General features: G+C 34.6%; 2 protein-coding genes across 2 annotated transcripts in view; one reads left to right on the forward strand and one right to left on the reverse strand.

Moving 5' to 3' along the window:
• The first annotated feature begins 7,471 nt into the window (after positions 1-7,471).
• LOC138713884 (uncharacterized) overlaps positions 7,472-22,789 on the forward strand; it is a 95,777-nt gene continuing 80,459 nt past the window's right edge. The window contains exon 1 of the mRNA XM_069846429.1: positions 7,472-7,780. Coding sequence (XP_069702530.1) covers positions 7,757-7,780 — 24 coding nt within the window. The 5' untranslated portion in view covers positions 7,472-7,756. The remainder of the gene's footprint in view (positions 7,781-22,789) is intronic.
• Positions 11,266-22,315, reverse strand: LOC138713729 (uncharacterized). Its single transcript, XM_069846098.1, has 4 exons — positions 22,210-22,315; positions 18,448-18,630; positions 16,861-16,921; positions 11,266-13,889 (listed from the first exon to the last, which is right to left on the reverse strand). Exons 1-4 carry the CDS (start codon positions 22,291-22,293, stop codon positions 13,393-13,395), a joined length of 825 nt encoding a protein of 274 aa, XP_069702199.1. The 5' UTR covers positions 22,294-22,315; the 3' UTR covers positions 11,266-13,392.

The following is a 22,789-nucleotide window of genomic DNA, read 5'->3' on the forward strand; positions in this document are numbered from 1 at the left end:
GAATAATAGGCCTACTTGAAGTTTCGTCATTTCTTCCATACCTACTCTTGTGTTTAACATGCTAGGTAATGGATCAGAAGTTCACTAATTTAAGTTCGGTTGTCAAGGACGTGTTTTTAAGGGACAAGGAAACTCCTTGTAAAGGCTGTAAGCAGAAAGATAGGAATAGTACAGGTCTCATATTGTAGATTTACATACTCTATACACTTTATCCTTAATGTTTATTAGATCGCGCACAGTTGTAACATCAGTTTCGTATTGTGATACGAGATGAGCCACAATTTCTCTTTCCCCAAAATCACTCTATTAGGGTCTATATGCATTTTTCGGTACTTATCACAAAAGTTTTCTTTTGACACTCATGGAATACATTTAATATAGAAGTTGTACAGTATGGCAACTCGAACAGTAGACAAACTGGAAGCGTAAAGGCTTGTAATAACACTCTCTAGAAAAAAAAATACGGACTAATATAACATAATGTACTTCATATATTTCTGTAGCAAATAAAAGAAAAGGAAAAGAAAAGAGAGAGCGAAAGACAGTCGGATAATCCGTTAATCGGTTAATAGGTTGTCGGATAATCGGGGTACTACTGTACATTCATTTAGTACATTTCTATACTAATCATCAGGGAAAGGATTTATATGTAAATACATATTTACTTATAAAGCTAATATAATTTATATTTTGCATTATCTTTATGTTTCACAATGTGTAGGGTTGAAAAATCCTACTTTTATTTTCCATATTTTTCCATATTTTAGAGTTTAGTACATATTTTCGTTAATTTCCATATATTTTCCATATTTCATATAAAACAGTCCATATTATATTAGGTTTAACAATAAAACAAAACAAAATTCCATTAACTTTTAAAAATACATTTCAACAATAGAGATTTAAACACATGTTCAGTAATCCCTTTAACATCAGAGTTATTTGAAAATTAGCAGTCCTATCAACAATGGGAAAGTAAGTTACAAAACTGTATTAATTTAATTTAAAATTTTTAACAGACTTCAGTTGTGCAGCTCAACAGTTAAATGCCAGTCAGAGTACACATAGGTTCAGTTTTGTAAATCATACTATAAAGACGGTAAATATGCCAAAAGTACGTCATTCAGTCAATTTAAAATCAAAACTAACAAGTTACATTTCAGAATTTAAAGAAGATGGTTTATCAACTGACAATAAAATATTATTTTGTAATTTGTGTCAGTGTGCAGTATCATCTACACAAAAGTTCCTGGTGCAACAACACATTACAACTAGTAAACATCAGGCCAACAAACAACTAAATTCCAAGCAGAGACAATTGTTTTTAACACAACCAACAACATCGAATGTAAGATCTGAGTTTAACATCGACCTGTGCCGTTCTCTCATCTCTGCTGATATTCCTCTCTACAAACTAAAGAATAAGGTCTTCAGGGAATTCCTTGAAAAATATACTCAACATACAATCCCGGATGAGTCAACACTTAGGAAGACGTATGCTCCATCCATCTACGATGAGACAATACAGAAGATAAGAGATGAAATTAAAGATAGTTCAATTTGGGTTTCCATTGATGAGACTCCCGACAAAGAAGGTAGACTTGTTGGTAATGTAGTTATCGGTTTGTTAAGTGAACAATATTCTGAACGAATTCTTTTACATTGTGATGTTCTAGAAAAGTGCAATAACAAAACTATAGTTAAACTGTTCAACGAAGCTATGGGTATCCTGTGGCCAAAGGGTATTATGTACGATAATGTGTTATTCTTTATTAGCGATGCTGCCCCTTATATGGTCAAAGCTGGACAAGCATTATCTGTTGTATATCCTAAATTGACTCATTTTACTTGTGTGGCGCATGCATTTCATCGTGTGGCAGAAGTGGTCAGAGACAATTTCCCTAAAGTAGATTTGTTGATTTCATCAGTGAAAAAAGTATTTCTCAAAGCTCCCAGTAGAGTTAACGTGTTGAAAGAAATGTACCCTGAAATTCCATTGCCACCAAAGCCAATTTTAACTAGATGGGGTACATGGCTAGAAGCAGTTGAATATTATGCCGAACATATAGACTCTATTAACAATGTTCTCCTTGCATTGGACTCTGAAGATGCAGTCTCAATTGATACTGCGAAAACAGTTACCTGTGACATAAGTGTGAAGAATGACTTAGCTCACATTCAGCATACATTTTCATGCATCATAAAAACGCTCAAAAGTCTCCAAAATAGGCACCTTTCACTATCTGAAAGTTTTGAAATTATAAATAGTACTGTGGAACAACTGAATCGTGGTAGAGGTAAAGTTGCAGATGCAGTAAGAGCTAAGGTGGACACTGTACTTTCAAAAAACCCTGGATATGAAGAACTACAAAAGGTTGTTGCTGTGATGAGTGGTGAATCAACAGTGAAGATTAACTTGGACTTATCCCCAGCAGACATTGTGAAATTGAATTATGTACCAGTTACTTCTTGTGACGTCGAACGCTCTTTTAGTCAGTATAAATCTATCCTCAGAGACAATAGAAGAAGATTCACTTTTCAGCACTTGAAAGAAATGTTTGTAACCTATTGTTATGGTAACAGACAATAAAAATTGTGTTTTGTTGAAACTACATTGGAAGATAAGGTACGTCCATTATATTTTTTGTTTAGTTTGATTAAAATGTACCAATATTTAACGTACATAGTCATTTTTTTATAATTTTAAGTCCATATTTAATTCCATATTTTGGTAAAAATCCATATTTAATTCCATATTTTGGTAAAAATAACTACATATATATTTACATATTTCATATATTTTTAGTCCATATAAATCCGTTCCCTGCTAATCATATACATCAACATGAAAGTTAATGTAGTGATAAATTGCAACAGTATCCTAACTGTGGTAAAAGTTCCTGTTATTAACATAGGAAACAATATCTTAATATACCAGATGTCTGCACTAAAATGCCCTAATTTTACCTTGTTACCAATACCAAAGTAATGGAGATAAGAAAAGTCTTTCCACAAACATAAGTCCTATGACATACTGAATTTGTATAAGAAAACTATGTTTAGTCTGTATTCAATATTCATAACATGTCTGGAGTGATAGTAGTAACAGTTTCTGCAGTCTGGGCATGAAGGCTTTGAAGGTCACACACTTTGATGCAAACTCTGTGTTAAAAAAAAAAAAACTGACTTGATGTCTGGAAAACGTGCTGGCCAATTCATAGGTCTTCCTCGTCCTATCCTACAACCTGGAAATGTTACATCTAGAGCTAGGGTTGCCAACTTTTTTTTAAGAAAATACAGGAGACTAAGAAATCGACAAAATTTCACATATAAACTAGACAAATTATTCAGTTCGGTTGTTAGAAAACAACTTTAATCTACACTTCTCAGCTACGCGTAAATTAAGAGTATTGTGAGACAGATTTTGTCTTGTGTAATAGTTGAAGTCGACTGCAGTTTTCAGCTCTGATTTGATTAGATGTGTCGTGCTCATGTTTCAAATATCTGTCCAGTTATTGTTCATGAAATGAAACATCCTGTTTATACGAGTGTTTCTAACTACTTGATATGCTTAGAACAAAACTAGCCAGTTTCTCCAAATTTATAACATTAATCAACCAGCCGGCTGCTGGCCTCACGTCCACATGCCGAAGGAGAGGTAGACGATCATCCAACCAGAATGGAGGTATCATGTGGCTAGCACGATGATCCTCCCAGCCATTACAGCTGGCTTTCGCAATTGGATTTCACTACCTATCGTAGCTCCCCAAGTGCATCATGATGCTGGGTGAGCACCAGTCCCATACACTGGCCGAAATTTCATGAGAAAATGTCTTCCCCCATGAGGACTCGAACCAGTGCGCATTCTGTAACGTGAGTCCCAGGCAGGATGCCTTAGACCACGACGCAGGACATATAATATATAGGCCTATATTATATTATAATCAATCATCATTCACGGCAAAATAAAATGTTTATAATAAAAATGTTTACATTATGCAAAAATAAGGGAGAAAAATGCTCGAAGAGAAGAATAATACGGGAGCCGGGAGATTGTTAACAATTAGGGGTAAATACGGGAGATCCTAGGAAATATGGGAGGGTTGACAACCCTATCTAGAGCTGCCTGTACATCTACTGACCAATAGACTGTCTTGTTGAAACCATAAGTTTGTTGTAGGTGTTCAATCCAGAGAAAGGCGTACTGCTGCAATAACTTCAGGTACATCCTTCTTCTATGCAAAGAAAAATGATCCAGTGATCGTGTTGCACACCAGGTCACACCAAACGATCAATTTCGGGCTGTCTGTCTCATGATGATCTCTCTTCCTGGCCTTGAAAGAACATCTTGGAGGACACAGATTTCAAAGTGATGAAGACGTCAAAACAGCGTAGAAACGCTGGCTCAACACAAAGGGCACCACATTTTACGAGAGTGGCATTGACAAGCTCGTCCAACAGATAGAGAAATGCCTTAATCACCATGGAGACTATGTCGAAAATAAAGTGTTGAGTGTAGAGCACAATGTGCAGAGTTTTATATACAAAATAAAATATGAATATTAAAAAAAATATGCCTTGTAAACTTACTTTTGGAACGTCCCTCGTAATTTGATCCTCTCATGTAATGTCATTTATGTATAGATGAAAAGTTGGATATTTATGTAAATAAGTATGTATGTATTCACACTGCAATGGGTATATACCCGGTGGCAGTGGTAACTAATTACACTCAATAAAGACAATAATAAACTTGTTAATTAAAAATACACTTAATAATAATACCAATAATTAATACAAATAATTATTACTAAGAATAATAATAGGGAATATCCTAAATTAAATGAAGCACGGTCACTTAAAATAACATTTAAAATAAATCTAATTTGTATCTTAAATCTAAGTTCGAACTAAAACCCACGAGTATGATATGTTCATATCTGCACAAGTATCTTTCAAATTACACTCATTTCGCTGTCAACTCACTCACGGCACTGGAACTACGACACGTTTCACTGATTCTATCCTGATTTCACTAACACTTCAAAAACATTTCACTGTTCAAATACTTTGCACTGCCACTATAAACTATAAAGCTTCCCTGACAGGAACATGTTTCACTGACACAACACACTTCACCGACACAACACACTTCACTGACACAACATAATTCGTCACTGATACAACACTTCAATAACAAAATATCATTTATATCCTGTATAATTTACATTACTCATACCCAGTATTTCCATGATTATTGTGTGAAAAATCTCGAGGCACATTAAATAGAGACTGGACTGAGACAGGACTGCGTGGAAAACCACTAGTGATATCAAAACTTCACAGATTTTCTCTTTCTTATGTCGAACATAGATATTTCACGTCAAAATTAACATGCTACGATGGATCTTGGACTTGCAGTAATTGTTCTTTTATTTATAATCATTTATAATTTGAGAGCATGTACAGCCAGGAATGCCAGGACAGGTGATGATACCGCATACCTTAACGTGACTAGACATTTGAATTAATTCAATTTGCAATACAACTGAATTTCTTTGTTTTATGTGTTTCAACTAATTATAATTTGTTGTTGTTTTCTAATGCCAGGCGTTTGACAATAAAGTCATTTGACCTCTTGCACTCCAATATTTTTCAAAGATATTATCATGGTCAGCCACTGAAGCACAGATTTTGAGGTGTTCCGAATCCATTTCTTGGTTTGAGTTGCACAATGGGCAGTTAGGGGACTGATATATTCCAATTCTGTGCAGATGCTTGGCCAAACAATCATGGCCTGTTGCCAATCTAAATGCAGCTACAGACGATTTTCGTGGTAAATCGGGAATCAACTGTGGATTATGATGCAGAGAATTCCATTTTTTCCCTCGAGATTGTGTTATCAAATTTTGTTTGTTGAAGTCTAAGTATGTAGATTTAATAAATCTTTTCACAGAGTAATACGTAGATTTAGTAACAGGTCTGTAAGTAGCAGTGCTGCCCTTCTTTGTTAAAGCATCCGCATTCTCGTTTCCCAGGATTCCACAATGGGATGGTATCCATTGGAATACAATTCTTTTATTGAGTGATATTAATTGAGAGATCATTTTAGTTATTTCTGCTATTTGAGATGAAGGTGTGTGTTTAGAGACTATTGATAGAATAGCTGCTTTGGAGTCTGACAATATAACTGCATTCTTAAATTTATTGATGTGGCATAGAGTTATATAGGGCCTGCCTAAACTTTTAATTATCTTAAATTTTTGTTAGATTATGAAATTTCCTTTGAATTATTGACAAAGCGTGGAAATGGAATCATGGCATCGACGTTGTGAAAAATGTGTACAGCTGCAGGGAGATTACGTCGAGAAGTGACACAAGTTTCGAATTTTCCGTATGATCAGTTTGTGAGAAAAAAATCGGAGGTGTTATAACTTGAATGCACTAGTATATTGACTTATCGTTGCTACGTATGCCGCTTCTTGTGTGCACCCGAATCTTCATAGTTCTGCAACACCGTGTCTTGCATTAATGCTCTAGTCAATTTCTTTTTTCTTTAACACACATGAATACAGTAGTAGTGCAATACATGGCATATGTCAGTCATTTGTACACTGTCCAAATCCATAGGTATGCAGCTGGAAGTCTAGGAACACGACTATACATATTACGTTTCAAGAACCCAAAGGGGAGTTCGGAATATGTGACAGAGAAACATGTGAGAAAGTTTGAGGAACAAGTGCACAATACCAGAGCGGGAATATTTCGAATACTGCTACTCATGGCGTCATTAACCTATTTACTCGGCAATAAAAACGACATTACACTCCTGTTCTCTTCTCCTCCTACTCTCCTTCTCTTTCTCCTCCTCTTCTGTCACATCTTATCTATTTTATATCTTATATCACTCACAATGTCAGTTATTTCGTACATTACTATACTTATATTTAACTTATATTAAACCGACTACAATGCATATTATATTTTTTAATTACTTACTGTGTTGAGTTGGAGGTTCGGGGATCGAATCCCGCTTAGGAGAAGTAAGTACCTAATTTAAAAATATAATAGGCCTATGCATTGTAGTCGATTTAATATAAGTTAAATATAAGTAATGCATGAAATAAGTGACATTGCGAGTGATATAAGATATAAAATAGATGATAAGATGTGACAGAAGGGGAGGAGAAAGAGAAGAGAACAGGAGTGTAATGTTTTTATTTCCGAGTAAATAATGACGTCATGAGTACTTAACCACTATGCTACAAAGTCAAGTTGAAAGAATAACCTCTAAATCTCCAACATAAATACACCTTCATTAATAGAAATTCCATACTAGATGGCATCAACAACGATGTTAATTCAGGGTATTGACACATTCTAGTGTAATTATACAGTCACGAAGCTTGAGTTATGAGGGTACTAGGAACAATAGACTGTGCAGGTACTATTTCGCATTTTCTGTAATGAGGCGATAGTAGCGATCCAGTGGTTAGCAACTATCTATGGATGCATATTTACTACGTGTCGAGCTTCGTGATTATATGCTAGACTGTGGTATTGACAGCAGGGTTTAAGCAGACGATCTCTTAATATGACACAGTTAACCAGCATTGAGTGAAGTCAACAGTAAATAGTGAGCAGTGAACCGTCGGCGCAGTGTACCTACTTCAATTTTACGAACGATATCCGTATAGGTTAATGTTAATAGTGTTTTATTACTTCAAAGCATCACATTGACAATTCAAAAGTACGAATGAAGACGCGAATTAGATATAAGGTAAGAACTAAAATGACATATTATTCATGTAATTATATTTGTTTGTCAATGTTCCTCTACCCGCAAAGACGATACCTATTGCATTTATGATGCAGCTGAGGGCTTATAGCGGGGGCAAGCCCTCTCTGCCCCCAACATACCTTCGCCATAACCTTCTGTATTATTCCTGAACCGTCAAAAACCAACATAATAGATAACAAACATAGATAAAAGTGTCAAAGTTAACAGTAATGCTTACGAGATGTAAGAGGAGTTCAAAAGTGGCATATGTGAATAGCTGGGGTCTTCTAGACAATTACCGTACCATACGCCCGCTCCGGTATTGTGCACCTAAGCCAAGTTTGGTAATGTTCTTGTTGGAAACAGTGTTTGTGTTACAGAATAGTGTGAAACACCAGGCTATAATTATAAAATGTTTGTACCATTCAATGGCTCTTTGTTCCGACCACTTCGTTTCGAATCCCACTATCATATTTAAAGTGAGTTACAAAGTTCATACATAATTTTAGTCCAAGTTGAATTTGTATTCCAGCAAGAGCATCATATCAACGTGAGTTAAGAGAAGAAGAAAATAGACTAGAGCATTAATGCGGGAGCTGTGATACGGTGTCACGGAACTATGAGGATCCGAGTGAGCGCAAGAAGCGGCATATGTAGCAACATTTTCAAGTCAATATATTTCGTAAACTAGGAAAAAGCGAAGTGAACGACTATCACCACGTTTCTTAACGAACGGAAATGAGTTTAAATATATGTTTTCTTTAAATTCAAGCACCATGACCTGGGAAGGTTCCATTGTCAGCTATGCGAATTGTGTCGCCAACTAAAACTCCCACGTAGAGCTGAAAACCCGGGTTCAAATCCCGGCGCCGGAGAGAATTTTTCTCCGTTCCATCACTCTTTCATCCCTACGTTAGCATAAAAAACACGAAACTTACGGAAAAAAACGATCTGAAAATCTACTTAACCGAGTTTATTTTAGTTACTGATTAATAATCAATATCAAATTTAAATACAGTAGAACTTGGTTATAGCGACCTCGTTTTGTGCGACATCTCGTCTATAACGTCAAATATTCTGTGGTCCCAAATAATTCCCCGTAAGACAAATGCATTTCTACCTTGCTTAATACGACAAACATATATGCGTCTACCTCGCATATAACGTCATTTTCAACCTCAGTTTGGAATAAGATTTTCTAAGAACCAAAATATTTTAATAAATACTTACTTACAAATGGCTTTTAAGGAACCCGCAGGTTCATTGCCGCTCTCACATAAGCCCGCCATCGGTCCCGATCCTGTTCAAGATTAATCCAGTCTCTATCATCATATCCCATCATAAGTGCACGAATTTTAACGCAATATGGCCACTAAAAGAAAAGTTTTAACGTTGGAATAAAAAGTTAAAGCGATTCATTAAGTTGAGAATGGAATTAAAAAAGCTGACGTGTGTCGTGAGTTTGGCCTAGTTAATTCCACAGTCCAAACGATTTGGAAGAGCAAGGATGAAATTGTTGCATTTGAACATAATTGATCAAGCCAGGGGAGGGAGCAATGAAATTGCAACTGAAATAATGAATATAGAACGTAATTTAAAAAGTGTGTATTGGGCAAGTATGAGACAACAGAGTAAAATGACTGATTACTTCAATCCAAAGTAGACTAAAGAAGTTTGGTGAGTTCTGAACAAACTGTTTTAATACAAAATACTGAATTTATAATTGTACATTTATTTTATTATGTTCATGATAGGCTTAAAAGTGAATACATAAATCTAAAATAAGGCTAATTAAGTTTGTTATTTTCCATTTTCCACCTCACTAGACTCATAATATGAATCTCGGTTACTACGACACTCGTTTATAACGACGTAATTTTTAAGGTCCTTTGGATGTCGTTGTAACCAAGTTCTCCTGTATAACATTGTGTAAATTATATGTTTTAATTAGAAAGAAGTCTGAAATCTCTGTGAGGATATCCTGGAATCCGAAGGGGAGAAATTCCCCCCCCCCTCGGGCACCCCCTAAATTCATCACCAAAGCTCGGAACTTGGGGACTTGTGTCTTTGAACGTGGCTAAGCGACCGGACTTCAATGTCAACAAACTCCTTCTTCCAGCACAGGGGTACTGTCAGGTCTGCTATAAAGGTGGTTCCTGGCCGAACAACATATTGATAATATTATGGTAGGTTGAAACACGTAATTTTATAGCATATATATATAAATAAACGTGCAAAATATATCAAATTTACAGTTCTGCTCTATACATTTTATTGCAGTGTATGACTACATACATTAGAAGATTTTCGAATCCATAACTTCTTTGTCTGTTAGTTAAACATGATTTGAAACGAAAGAAGCTTATTTCCACGTCACATGAAGTGACGGGAGCAAACTTTATTTTTTTTATTTTTTTTTTTTATTTTAACTAGCTAGCTAGTGAGTACAAATTAAAGTTATAAAATAAAAATGTTTCTAGCCACTACCGTAAGAGCCAGGCTCATGTACGGTGTGGTCTTAGTCAATAATATAACATAAAATTTACAAGGACACTTTACTAAATGCAGTAACTTAATTCAAATCAATAAATACAACACAAGAGCAAGAATAAAGGTGAAAGAGAAAATACACATTTAATATAAATTGACAATCCGAGAGAAGCCAGTGATATTCAATAAAAACATGAATATAGTCGACAGAAATAAAAGGTAAAAAAAATATATTTGTTAATATTAGGGCCTATATATCATGGATAATTTTACAAATTTCCTTTTTAAAAGCTTCAATTTTTAAAAATTTCAAATTTGGAAAATGGTTTGTAATTTTATTATAAAGTCTTGCGCCGAAATAAAATACTGAATGTTTTCACTGTCACTGTTTTCTGTTCGATTTTCAGCAGTTTCTAGCTGATCTCGTATCTGAGAAAGATAAGCATCCTAAATTTTTCTCGAAAATAGTTTTCAATTTCTGTGTCACTACTAGGGAAGGTTCCACTACGAGTTGACCCATGACTACGGACAAATTTTCCACCGATTTAAGGTTCTGCAATGTATTTCAATGAATGCCCGTTTCCAGTCTCTAGCTTATGTGTGGCACAACTTACAAAATATAAACTCTCCACTCGAAGAAAATAATGTATCTCCTCAGAATTCCTCCACGAAATTCTATACCTAAAATTTAAGAAATATATTTTCAAACGTATGTAATACCCATTCGAATAATACGTATTTTCTAATTCCTCAAATAGACCGTTTACCTCTAATTATCTGAATGTCATTGGCTTCGACACGACAGGGTTTCCTCGTCCCTCTTCCTGTCATTCGATGTGACCACTTTCTTACTACACACGACTGTCCCTGAGCAGTTGCAGGGTGAGCTTTGTGTACGTTGTACCTGTAACCTTACTCATGCACACGACACACAAGTCCCCAAGTTCCGAGCTTTGTTCATCACTGTTGAGTAGATAAACTTTCATTGCGCCATTATATTTCAAGTGATAATGCCAACACATTTAGTGGACCATGTTTCTTATGACTTGTAGCTCTGTACTACCTCACCTTATGATCAGAGATTACAAATACTTGTGAAGTAGCGAAAGTCAATTACTGGTTGCAATTTAATCAGTGAAGTGAGGAAGTTACGAGGCTAGAGACCAAGAATTGAAGTAGGGGATGCATATGATGTTGAAGGAGAACTAAATTACGCCAAACAGTACAAGTAAAAGTAGAACGAATATAATTAATTGGTGAATTCTTTATTGCAGTTAAGTTAAATCAGACACAAACGTATTCGTACAGATATTCCTCTTGCAGTCTGTAAAAATTCTTCACACTCGAGGTAGTTTCGGCAGCTTTCTCGAGATCGGCCAGAAGTATGTGCACAGTCTGCAGTTGTGCTGTTGAAATACGTAGATGTAACTTGTGTATGGATCAGATTTGTGATATGGGGAGAATTTCTTCTTCTAATCTTCAATACTTTACAAGCATACATACATGCATACATAACATGACATAACATACATACGCACGTAATTACATTGAATTTTATATATTATAAAATGGTCATTTTAGAAGAGTATTGCATTTTTCATGTTCTGTAGGCTATTTAAGGGGGGGCGATGGGTGAAATGTCTATTTTCTACAATTTTGAATCAGTCGGAGCTAAAAAGAACTAAGTCACTTTTCACAACTTTTCAGGAGAAGTAAAAAAATTGCAATAATAATACAAATATTATATTTTTATGTTATAGAAGACAAAGGAATATTTAAAAGTCTTCGTTCCTTCTTCCACCATTCGATGCGCATGACATCCGTTGTTCAAATTGTTGCATAACCCAAAACTGCATATTTTGACTTTGTTCCTTTTAGCTCCAACCGATTCAGTTGTTTTAAGATAGTGACTTCATATTTCGTACACCTTATCCCTTCCTTATAAGAATTCTTGCATATAAATTTCATATGAAAAACTTTTGAGTTATTCAAATAAAAAATGCATATTTTCAAAATCAGTCTCCTCTTACAAAATTTAAGTTTATAATGCATGACGTTTTTATGATATGGTTAAAAATTAACTAAGTTTTCAAATTTTAAATTTATAACTATAAATGGAGAGAACATTAAAAAAAAATATTTGCAACTTCAAAGAATAAATTTTTAGTGTCTACTAAATAATTATGTTTTATTTTTTTAATTTTGAAAGTATTTAGTTTATCAAAAAATGGTACTGTGTTTGTTAAATCGCACTCCCAGTAAAATAGTGTCGTAACTCGAAAATATAAGCTATTTCCTGGTAAAATACTGCTGTAAAAATATTTTAATAAGTAGGTACCAAAACCTTTGATTACTTACTATTTTATTATCAGAATTTCATACCTGCAAAAAATTTACGAACGTAATATGTGATTTTGAACATACGACAGTATTTTACTGGGCATGCGATATGGAACATGTAGTAAATATTTCATGTTTCTACTATCAAAATTGCAAAACATCAAAATTCAAAATGGAAAGAATCATTCAAAGATCCAAAACTAATTCCTGATCTACCTCGAAAATCTGCCGTGGCCATGTTTAGATTGATTACTGGTCATGATTGCCTCAGTAAACACCTCCATCGTATTTGAGTACTGAATTCACCTAAATGCTTACTGTGCACCAGAGAAGAGGACATGGAGATGGAGCACCTGGCTAATTGTGAAACTCTTAGGACATTTGTGGACCTTCCATCAAAATATTGGGAAGCAAGAAGGATGATGACTTCATTGTTAAATCCAGAGCATTAGATACACACACACACTATTAAAATTGTAAAAACCTTTACACTTCAAGCACGACAAAATGTGCTGAAAAAAGTGGGAGAAAACATCTTGTAAAGTTTGCATACCATTCAAACTCAAGATGCTGCAGCTTAATTTTTATGCTTCCAAGTGCCGCAGAACACTGAAACTTGCTCTACATATAAATAAGGGATTGCAGATTCATTTTTCATAAAAAAAAGGAACGAAAATGTAATTTTTGAATGAAAATGACCAAAATTTAACCTGTCTCCTCTCTTAGGAACGGTATCACAGTAGAGATAAATATGAACATCCAGCATTGGCAAAGGTTTATAATTAGAAGAAATCTAAGTCTTCAGAATGTGGTATGATGTGCAAGGTAGTGAGGATATCTACTAATTTCTGTTCGTTTCTGAGGTTGTAATGTCTCTTGCTTGGAAGCAGCTGTTGCAATACCATGTCTAGTATTGGTGCAAGTGGTGGCGGTGGTGGTGGTGTTAGGTATGTAGGAATCCCTTCTTCGTTTGTTGCTGAAACTTCTGTCTCATTTGGCTTGGCATATGACGTGTATTCCTGATGGCCATCTGCATCTCCACTGTAATATTTTATTGTATCTTTTTTATTGTTGACGTCATTGGTCATCGAATCAAGGGAGGTGTGGAATATGTCCGCTCTCCTTAATTTGTCGTCCAGAAAATGCTTAATGTGGTTTTCAGGTTTGTAAGGTGTTGGGTTGTTGTAGACAGGCTTGAAGTTTTCTGCTGCATCGCTTCTGTCGTAATTTTGAATAGAATTGCTGTGATGTTCATGTTGGACTATTGGATGCCACTCTCCTGTAATTAACGAAAAATAATTATTGTGCGAGATCGTGCGTATTTGCTTGCTTTCCGCACAAAACCAATACGCGGTAAGTGTGAAATACCACATTCAATATTCCCAACGTAACACACATAAGAATTTCCCTCTTCTTACCGCTTAAGCGCCATATTCATTTTACTGCGTTAGGCTTTTAACATATTATTTTTAGAGACGTTTAACATAGTAATAATTATAAATTGGAAACTTACCACTGCAATTTCACCTAAATTGCACTGTATTGTTTTTAAATATTTGCAAAAATTAAGTAAACTCTACAACACCACAAAAGTTACTGTATTTGTAATGCAAGTAACATTAAGGAAGCCGTGAAAAAACCAACAAGATTCCAGATGCCGATGTTATTACTGCAATATGTTATATAAATAATATTGTTAAAATATTAAAATGAAAAATAAATCATTACATAACCTTACCGTTTGTTTTAAGTTCGCATTTATAGACTGGGGGGGGGGAAGACAGACGTATATCACGGCCTGCTGGAATATAGTAAACACAGAAAACATTTTAAAGCAACAATGTTGAAGATAGATATTTTAGTTTTCAAAAGTTGCCGTCATTGAACAGAAACCAAGATGGAGATTTCATTGCAACTAATTAGAAATTCCTCTTTCAGGTATGTAATAAACGATCTTCGCACAAAATAATGTACGTTTCGCTTTTTCAATCTTTTTCTCGAACATGAAAACATCAACATACCGCTCTTGTAATGCATATTACTATTACAGTACAATTTAAGTCTAAGAAGGAGATGAATAATTTTGTGACCTGATATGCTTGTTCATGAACACGTGATCAATTATCTTGTACAGGGTTGCCAGACGTCCTGGATTTCCCAGGATTGTTCTGGATTTTAATAGTGTGCCCTGTGTCGAGATATACAGGGTGATTCAAACCACCGTAACAGTAATTTTTATTTCGGAAACTAGTGCATGAAAATTTTCGAGACAAAAATATTTATGACTAAATCACATGTAAACTTTCACTTGAGCTTGATATCATCAATCAGCTCTAACAGGAAGTAGGGTCAGTGGCGTATCACTTAAAAATTTCAAATAGGAGTCGAGGTCAAATAAGGTACCATTTGATAGAGCTCTTCAAAATAAACAACTTTCATAGGAAACGTTTTTATCAATTCCTACTCTTTCAATGAGAAAACGTACAAAAAGACAATGTCATCAATATTGAGAAATGTTACAAGACGAAAATGTAAACAAGACAATTAATGGTGACATGTCACTGAAAGGCTTGACAATTCCATTAATTTTTTATAAATTTTCAAACTGTCTGCCGTTCTGAGCAGCATACACTTGTTTCTTCTAACACTGTCAGTGACTCCTAATACTTCGGCGTGGTCAAGTGGCTGGCAGAGTAGGAATTAATAGAAACGTTTCCTATGAAAGTTTTTTGTTTTGAAGAGCTCTATCAAATGGTACCCTATTTGACCCGACTCTCATTTGAACTTTAAACATGATATGCCGCTGACCCTACTTCCTATTAGAGCTGATTGATGAAATCAAATTCTAGTAAAAGTTCACATGTAGTTTAGTTATAAATATTTTTGTCTCGAAAATTTTCATGCACTAGTTTCCGAAATAAATGACTTATGGGTGATCTGAATCATTGCTTTTTCGTACGTTTTCTCATTGAAAGATTAGGAATTAATAAAAACGTTTCCTGTGAAAGTAGTTTGTTTTGAAGAGCTCTATCAAATGGTACCCTATTTGACCCGACTCTCATTTGAAATTTAAAAATGATACGCCACTGAACCTACTTCCTGTTAGAGCTGATTGATGAAATCAAGTTCTAGTGAAAGTTAACATGTAGTTTAGTCATAAATATTTTTGTCTCGGAAAATTTTCATGAACTAGTTTCCGAAATAAATGACTTACGGGTGATCCGAATCACCCATTGCCTTTTCGTACGTTTTATCATTGAAAGAGTAGGAATTGATAAAAACGTTTCCTATGAAAGTTGTTTGTTTTGAAGAGTTCTATCAAATGGTAGGGGAGACTGTTGTACCTTTAGCATAGTGTACCTTTGAACATTTTTTGTTTTTTAATTTTTGCTGCTACCTAGAGGACTCAAAATGAAGTAGATTGTAGAGAAAGCCGGTAAGTAGCTCTGGTCGTAGTTTTGGTTTGATTTATTGCAAAGCGTGAGTTCCGTAGACAAAATATGTTTTTTAGTACCAAAAGTAAACATTTCGTTCATTGATATATGTTTTCTAACACACAACCAGATTGCATTTGTTAATATCTTTCAAGTACGGTGTGTTCCCTATCATCTGATGAGTAATAACATATTTTAATTTCCATGATTTATTTGACACTCTTAGTTTTCGGAGAATTTTTATGATCTCATATTTCACCACTAAATATTTTCTAAGCACCATATACCTTCCTCTTCCTTTGCATGAAAGGACTGAAATATAGATCATTTTAAATATTACAGTAAATATCCATTAGTATGTCCTTAAAACAATACTAGTAATACTGAAAATTAATGCTGACATTGCCATTATTCACTATTTCACATACTTATCCCGAGTGTATATGGGTGATTTAATTTATTTTTTAGAATATCGCCGAAGATGAACCATTATAATACTTTAATAAATATAGCGCTCCTCTGCCATTCATGTTTATTTCATCATTTGTAAAAGATGTTTAAAACAGTGTCTATCGCCAGGCTACATCAATGTATTGTGGTACTGTTTTCGAATTTTGCGCCGCAAACACTCCCTTTAATGGCGGATGCTAGCCGATTCAATTTGTGACATTTTTCTTGCCTGCCACTCACGGGTATGTGTCTCTAGTAAGTATTACAAACTCTTTGGTTTCGGCTGAATAAAGTCTGCAATAGAAAGCGTTGTGAAGTAAAATACTGCAGGTTTACAAATGCGTGCTTACATATTTCACAACTCACCTTGTATAGCACAAGAGTATAAGGGAGGATTTCCCTGGTAGTAGAAGGGGTGTAAATAGTGCTGAAACAAAAGAGACCACTTTAGAAGATGTAGTATATTACTTGATTTAATAATATTTAGGCTATATATTAACAAAATTAATATAATTATACTCTTCGTTAGTGTTCAATTTTTAGAGCGACTAAAATATTTAGAGTGGCATTCCTACTAAAAGAAGCAAAATAGAGGTTGTATAGCACTTAAAACAACCATGCTTCTAACAAAATGGGCTTCAAGCGGGCGGTATTTAGGGTGAACAGGAGGGAAATTAAAAAAAAAAAAATATTCGCGGTTAAATACAAATATTGTCGGACCATCGGATCTGTGCCCCCGTACGATATGCGAACTGAAACCTAATTCCTTCTCGGCCTCGGTAATTCATTTCTCTACCTGCATTCCTATCTCTCTCTTTTCCAGCTCTCTCCCTTTTTCTCTCCCACCACTCACAATTTTGAGCCTTCTTGCGGGACAGTTTATTTGGACTTGCAGTCCAGTGTTGTCAACTCAACATGAACACTGTAGCACGGAGTGGCGAAAGAAATATTATTAAGCAAGTACGTAATAGCATTTTGCGATGAAGAGAAACGAACAGGTCATTATCTGTTTCCTATAAATCAGGCAACGAAAAGAGCAGCTGCGATCACAGGTGGGGCTTATTTTATTTCAATTAATTACATATTAAAATTACTTAACTAATACTAATACAACATGTTATGTAATTTATATAGGCAGGTCAGAGCGCCTAACAAAGAAAATCAGGAGAGAGGGAGTCTGTGCAGGAGATGAAAAGCTAGAATCACCAGGGAAGAACAGACCAAGGGAACCTTTAATTCTTGTAGATGATATGAACCGATGTATTTTTAGAAGAAAGATACAATAATTTTATACCGTGTAGGATGAAGTTCCGACATTGAAGAAATTACTGAAAGTTGCGAGAGGCAATATTTTCCAAGGTTGGAGAGAAACGCTGTGGAAAGTGATTCGAGACATGGGATTTAGGTTTAAAAATGTAGAAATACAAGATGTATTTTGATTGAAAGAAATAATATTGTAGCATGGAGGACCAGTTATTTATGATACCGTTTGACGGAAGTTTGGCAACATCCCTATTCAGCAAGGTTCGTGGCTTGCTGTTTAACGTGGTGGGAGGAAAGCGGGTGGAATGGAGTGAGTACAGGCGTTAACTTTTTCAAGAACGACGACAGCGCTGAAGGGACACAGATCCGTTGGTCCGACAATATAATTATTCCAATGTATACCAGGAGTATTAGAGTGTTTATTCAATTACCCACTTCAGAATATCTTTCATTTTGTAATTTTTTATTTAAATTTTGTAAGAATTTTTTATGTACTTTTAGTCTCTAGTAATAATAATAATAATAATAATAATAATAATAATAATAATAATAATAATAATAATGATTGATTGATTGATTGATATGTGCTGCAACTGATGGATAGTCGTGAAACTCAAATTTGAACCCGCTAAATCAAATTTTACGTTAGAAATTTGCTAGTCTGTATTCAACAGTTGTAGGTTTGCTTACCCCATAGCCAACTCCATGAGTCGTGTCTTCTTTAGGATACTGAAAGTCATTGTATCCATTCTTTCTGTCCAGTTTGTAGCTGTTGAATCGGCTAAAGAACTTGTCGTCTGGTTTCTCTAGCGTGTATGATGATGCACATTGACTTCCCTTGTTCAGAAACTGAATTAGTAGACCAGTTGTGACCTGAAGCATTACATTTAGACTGCTTAAATTCTGAACAAAACTGTTTCCTTTTTATCCAATTTTTTGATAGTACAGTCAACTCTGGATATAGTGAACCTCTGCGGACTTGCATATTTGTTCGCTATATCCGAGGTTCACTACATCCGAAGTGACTCTCCCCTAACCTAAAATGACAGAAATGAATGAAATTGTGAACAAGAAAATAAAATATTTCATTTTTGTGGAATGGATTACACGGTAATCTGTTACTCACAGCTGATTTACTTAAACTATGCTGTCGACCCACGCCACTTATAATATTCGCCTTATCTTCCAAAGAAAACACTTCCCGCTTCGACATTTTATACAGTACGTTCATTGTTGGAACACTAGATCAGGTAGAAATGACAAACGCTGTTATGGTGTGACTGCGTACTCAGCCTTGGAATTTCCCGGGTCACTTAATGAAAACTAGGAGAGGGTTGATGGAGTTTGAAAGCCATCGAAATCTTACCTTCATTTATGTTCTGGACATTACGTTCGTCCCTTTTAATAAAAGAAGGCAATTTCATTCTTCGTTGTTTCGATGCTGTCTCATCGCCTCAAGCTTCGCGACTGTATATACTAGACTGTGGTAACACCAATATATTGATAATAACAATCATACAATTAAATAAACTAAGAGGATGGCCGCTATAATACATCTTTACAAAAATGGTTTTCCCTGTACAAATGTAAATAGTTCTTAGTCGGTCTTAGTATGAATATAATAGAGATTGTTCCAGCGGATTAGATGGATTGAGGTATGCAATTTCTTGCAATTTCTTGCTTGTAAAATTTTAAAGATATTCCTCAAGATTTTATTGTGGCTGCTTTTCATTCCCTAGAAGAGTGGCTACTAATGATACAGAAAAATGGCGACTATAAGTTATATAAATGTTCTGAAATTGTTTATAGCTGAATAAATCCCATTCTTTTATTAACAAAACTGTATTGTTATTTTTATATAAACTTACTTCTTAACAAAGTTAAAGGACTTAAGGGGAGGGACGGGTGAAATTTCGACCATTTCTGTTCAGAAATCAGTTTTTCGTTTTACTGAAAAAATCTACATACCTTAATCTATGTCACCACAGTTTCAGGACTCTACCACACTGTCAGTAATGATGTCATATTTAAATGGCTGCTCTCTTTAAATACTCGTCGTATACTTAAAAGTGATTTTCTAACATTTCTATTTTCAGCACATTATTACATATTCAAAATCTAAATAGTTCTACAGTTTTAAAGCTATGAAGCTGAATTTCTTTTCTACATATTCTATGAAGTATGGTTTATTAAATACATTATAGGTTTTCTATATTTTAGTAGGTTTTTTGAAGTAAATAAATAATATCTGTGGCCGGGAGGGAAAAGATCTTAAATCAATTTTTTGTGAAAATGAGATTTTTATATATTCTGAAAGCAGAAACAATTCTCTACAATCTGGTAAAACGGCTAAAGTAAAATAAGACTCCTGTCTGGATTTACAGAGCGTTACCAAATGTCCTAAGTACTTTTTGAATCGAGCACACACAGAATAAAGGACTTAAGAGTATTTAATACTTTATTCCTTACAAACCATCACATGTTTACTTTCCACGCTTCCCTATTAAAAAGGTCTAACTTGTATTTTAGCCATTTTATCACATACTGTTGCCCTATCCTTTTAAAACTTTAAGCACCAGGGTAAACAGTCCTATAATTGTTTAAGACCCATTTTGCATTCCTAATAATTTACATTTCTCATTTATTTTGACATGAAAAATGTCTTATGTTTAATAGTCCCTTCTACTCAGTTTGGCTTCTAGTCTTAAAAGGACTTAAGTGCGGCTAATTTTGGAAATAATCAAGAAAATTGTTAAATAAGCAACATTACCTATTTTAGAAGAAATATAAACAAGTAATATCCAGGAAAAACCTCTTCATTAAAAAAAACTCTATAACTGACACCAATTTCAATATTTCTACTGCTCTCCTGAAAAGTATAGAATTTTTACTTAAGACCTTTTCCCTCCCGGCCACAGATATCTACCCTATAATAGGTACAACACCATCTGGAAATTATGTTTCGAGCAAGTAAATATTTTCTTTATTTTTTCTCTCGAGACAAATTTTTAAAATATTGATACCCAGTGTTTTTATAAATATATCAGAGGTACTGTACATGATATTTGTGAATTGTGTACTTAATATTTATGCGCGAAGTTAGATTTCGAAAACATGCTACATTTCCCAAAAACAAATTAAATGACTCAAAAAATTAGTTCAGAACACTACAATGAAATAATGCGCTCTAGCGGTAAATTATAACACTATTTGATGATTAATTAGGATATGCAGACAAGTGAGCGATACTATAATAAAAAAATCCAAACGCAACGAACGAATTTTTTCCAGTAAATGAGCGCCTATCTATATATATAATTTGAACTGGTAATGGAAATTACGGGAAAACGGCTGAACGGATTTTAATAAATGACCCCTCATTTTGAAGCTTGGGACTCAAAGTTTTTCACAAAAATAGTAGTTTTCAGTGACATGTCAATTTTTCAACATAATTTTCCTTTTTTCCAAAATCCATCTGTCGTCAATTTTGAGAACTAGCTAAACTAGCTAATTGCATTTCAGAATAAAACAAAACACACACTACAGTAAACAATATTACACGAAGGCCATGATCTGCAAGAATGCTGACATATTTAGAGCTCAAATTAAATCGGTTATTAAAACTTAACTTACTAAAAATAATTTACAGGTTCGATTCTGTGGTGTGTAATTTTCTGGGCACAGCTGTGTGTTGGATATTAAAAACTACAAAACTTGAGGTGGTTTGATGACATTATTACCATTAGAAATGAAATATTATTGTAGTTAATGCCATGATGTGACTATTTTTCATTAATTATACATATTAATGCTATATTGATGATATGAAAGTGAAACGTTTTGGGGTTATGTAAGTAGATGTAGAGAATAACTTAAATTAGATTTTGATTTCTATATTTTACTGAGTGGCGGCTATATAGTATATATAGTGTATGTTACTGAAAGCTATAAAACTTACGTAAGAGAATAATATTATTAAAAATAAAATATTTTTATAGTTATTAATCAAGTGGGGTTGGGTCTTTTTCATGTATTTAATGGCGGTGTGATGTAGATATTTATATGCGTGGTTCTCTTCAGTATTGGCTCGAGAGAGAGTATCTTTCATTGTTATGGAAGCAAATAACTTTCCGAATGTCTGGTATTCTTCATTGAAAATAAATCTGAAAAATGTTTATTTGAACGTCTAATGAACTTAGTTTGCAGCATTTGCTGCACAAGCCACTAGTATAGACATAAATTTATCTGTTGAACACAGCGAAAGTCAACTTTCATTTGTTTATATGTTGAATATCCGGTTTAAGAAATTTGCATTTGATATGGGAATCGTTTTAATACATTACCGTTTCATTGTCAAGTTATATAAGAATGATGATCATATAAATGTCTATTTTATGTCAGCCATAGCGAATGCGTACGGAGCGGTGCAATAAAACACAGTGCAGCACTTACCCATCTGAGCAGCATCCTCGCGTGTGTTTCACTGCCAGTGACAAGGTCGCCACAATTATTCTGTAGCTCAAAGCTTCGCTCCATTTAAGACTGAAGATGCTCCAAGTCTTCCCCTCCACTCTCGCTCAGAGCTTTGTTTTCATTCGTAATGAGAAGGTTTCTTTCCAGGATATTCAGCATTGTCTACAGTATTGTCTAAATCAGGGCCGTGCAAACTTCCCGCGACCGTGGTAAATCCCTGTTCTCGCATGCTACATTTGATGTTTATGTTTTCGTTACACCAAGCTGTGAATGATATCTTCTTTTTAGATTATGTTTCAATTAATATCTGAAACTAAGTCTTGTTGTTCTATTTGTATAATTTTTGGCACGATCGTATATTTTCTCCAGTTCACGGACATTGTTGTTAAGGGTTCCCAGACATATTGGAAAACAATAAGGGACACTTATCAGTTTTCACTGTGTAAGTTTAGTATGCGCACCCATCAAATATGCCAATATTTTAAAGTGTGTGTGTAGTAAAGTTTACTAAACAAACACTTTACTAACAAGGAGAGGACACGCTCTGTATATCACCAAA

The sequence above is a fragment of the Periplaneta americana genome, chromosome 1 (genome assembly GCF_040183065.1).
Source record: "Periplaneta americana isolate PAMFEO1 chromosome 1, P.americana_PAMFEO1_priV1, whole genome shotgun sequence".
Classification (NCBI taxonomy): Eukaryota; Metazoa; Arthropoda; class Insecta; order Blattodea; family Blattidae; genus Periplaneta; species Periplaneta americana.

Bases quoted from the DNA above. Each gene is read 5' to 3' on its own strand.
- LOC138713729 (XM_069846098.1), bottom strand. From the start codon at position 22,293: ATGGAGCGAAGCTTTGAGCTACAGAATAATTGTGGCGACCTTGTCACT. The intron at 18,631-22,209 runs GTAAGTGCTGCA...GTAATGCTTCAG, and splicing joins CGAGGATGCTGCTCAGATGG to GTCACAACTGGTCTACTAAT. The intron at 16,922-18,447 runs GTAAGCAAACCT...CTTTTGTTTCAG, and splicing joins CTCATGGAGTTGGCTATGGG to CACTATTTACACCCCTTCTA.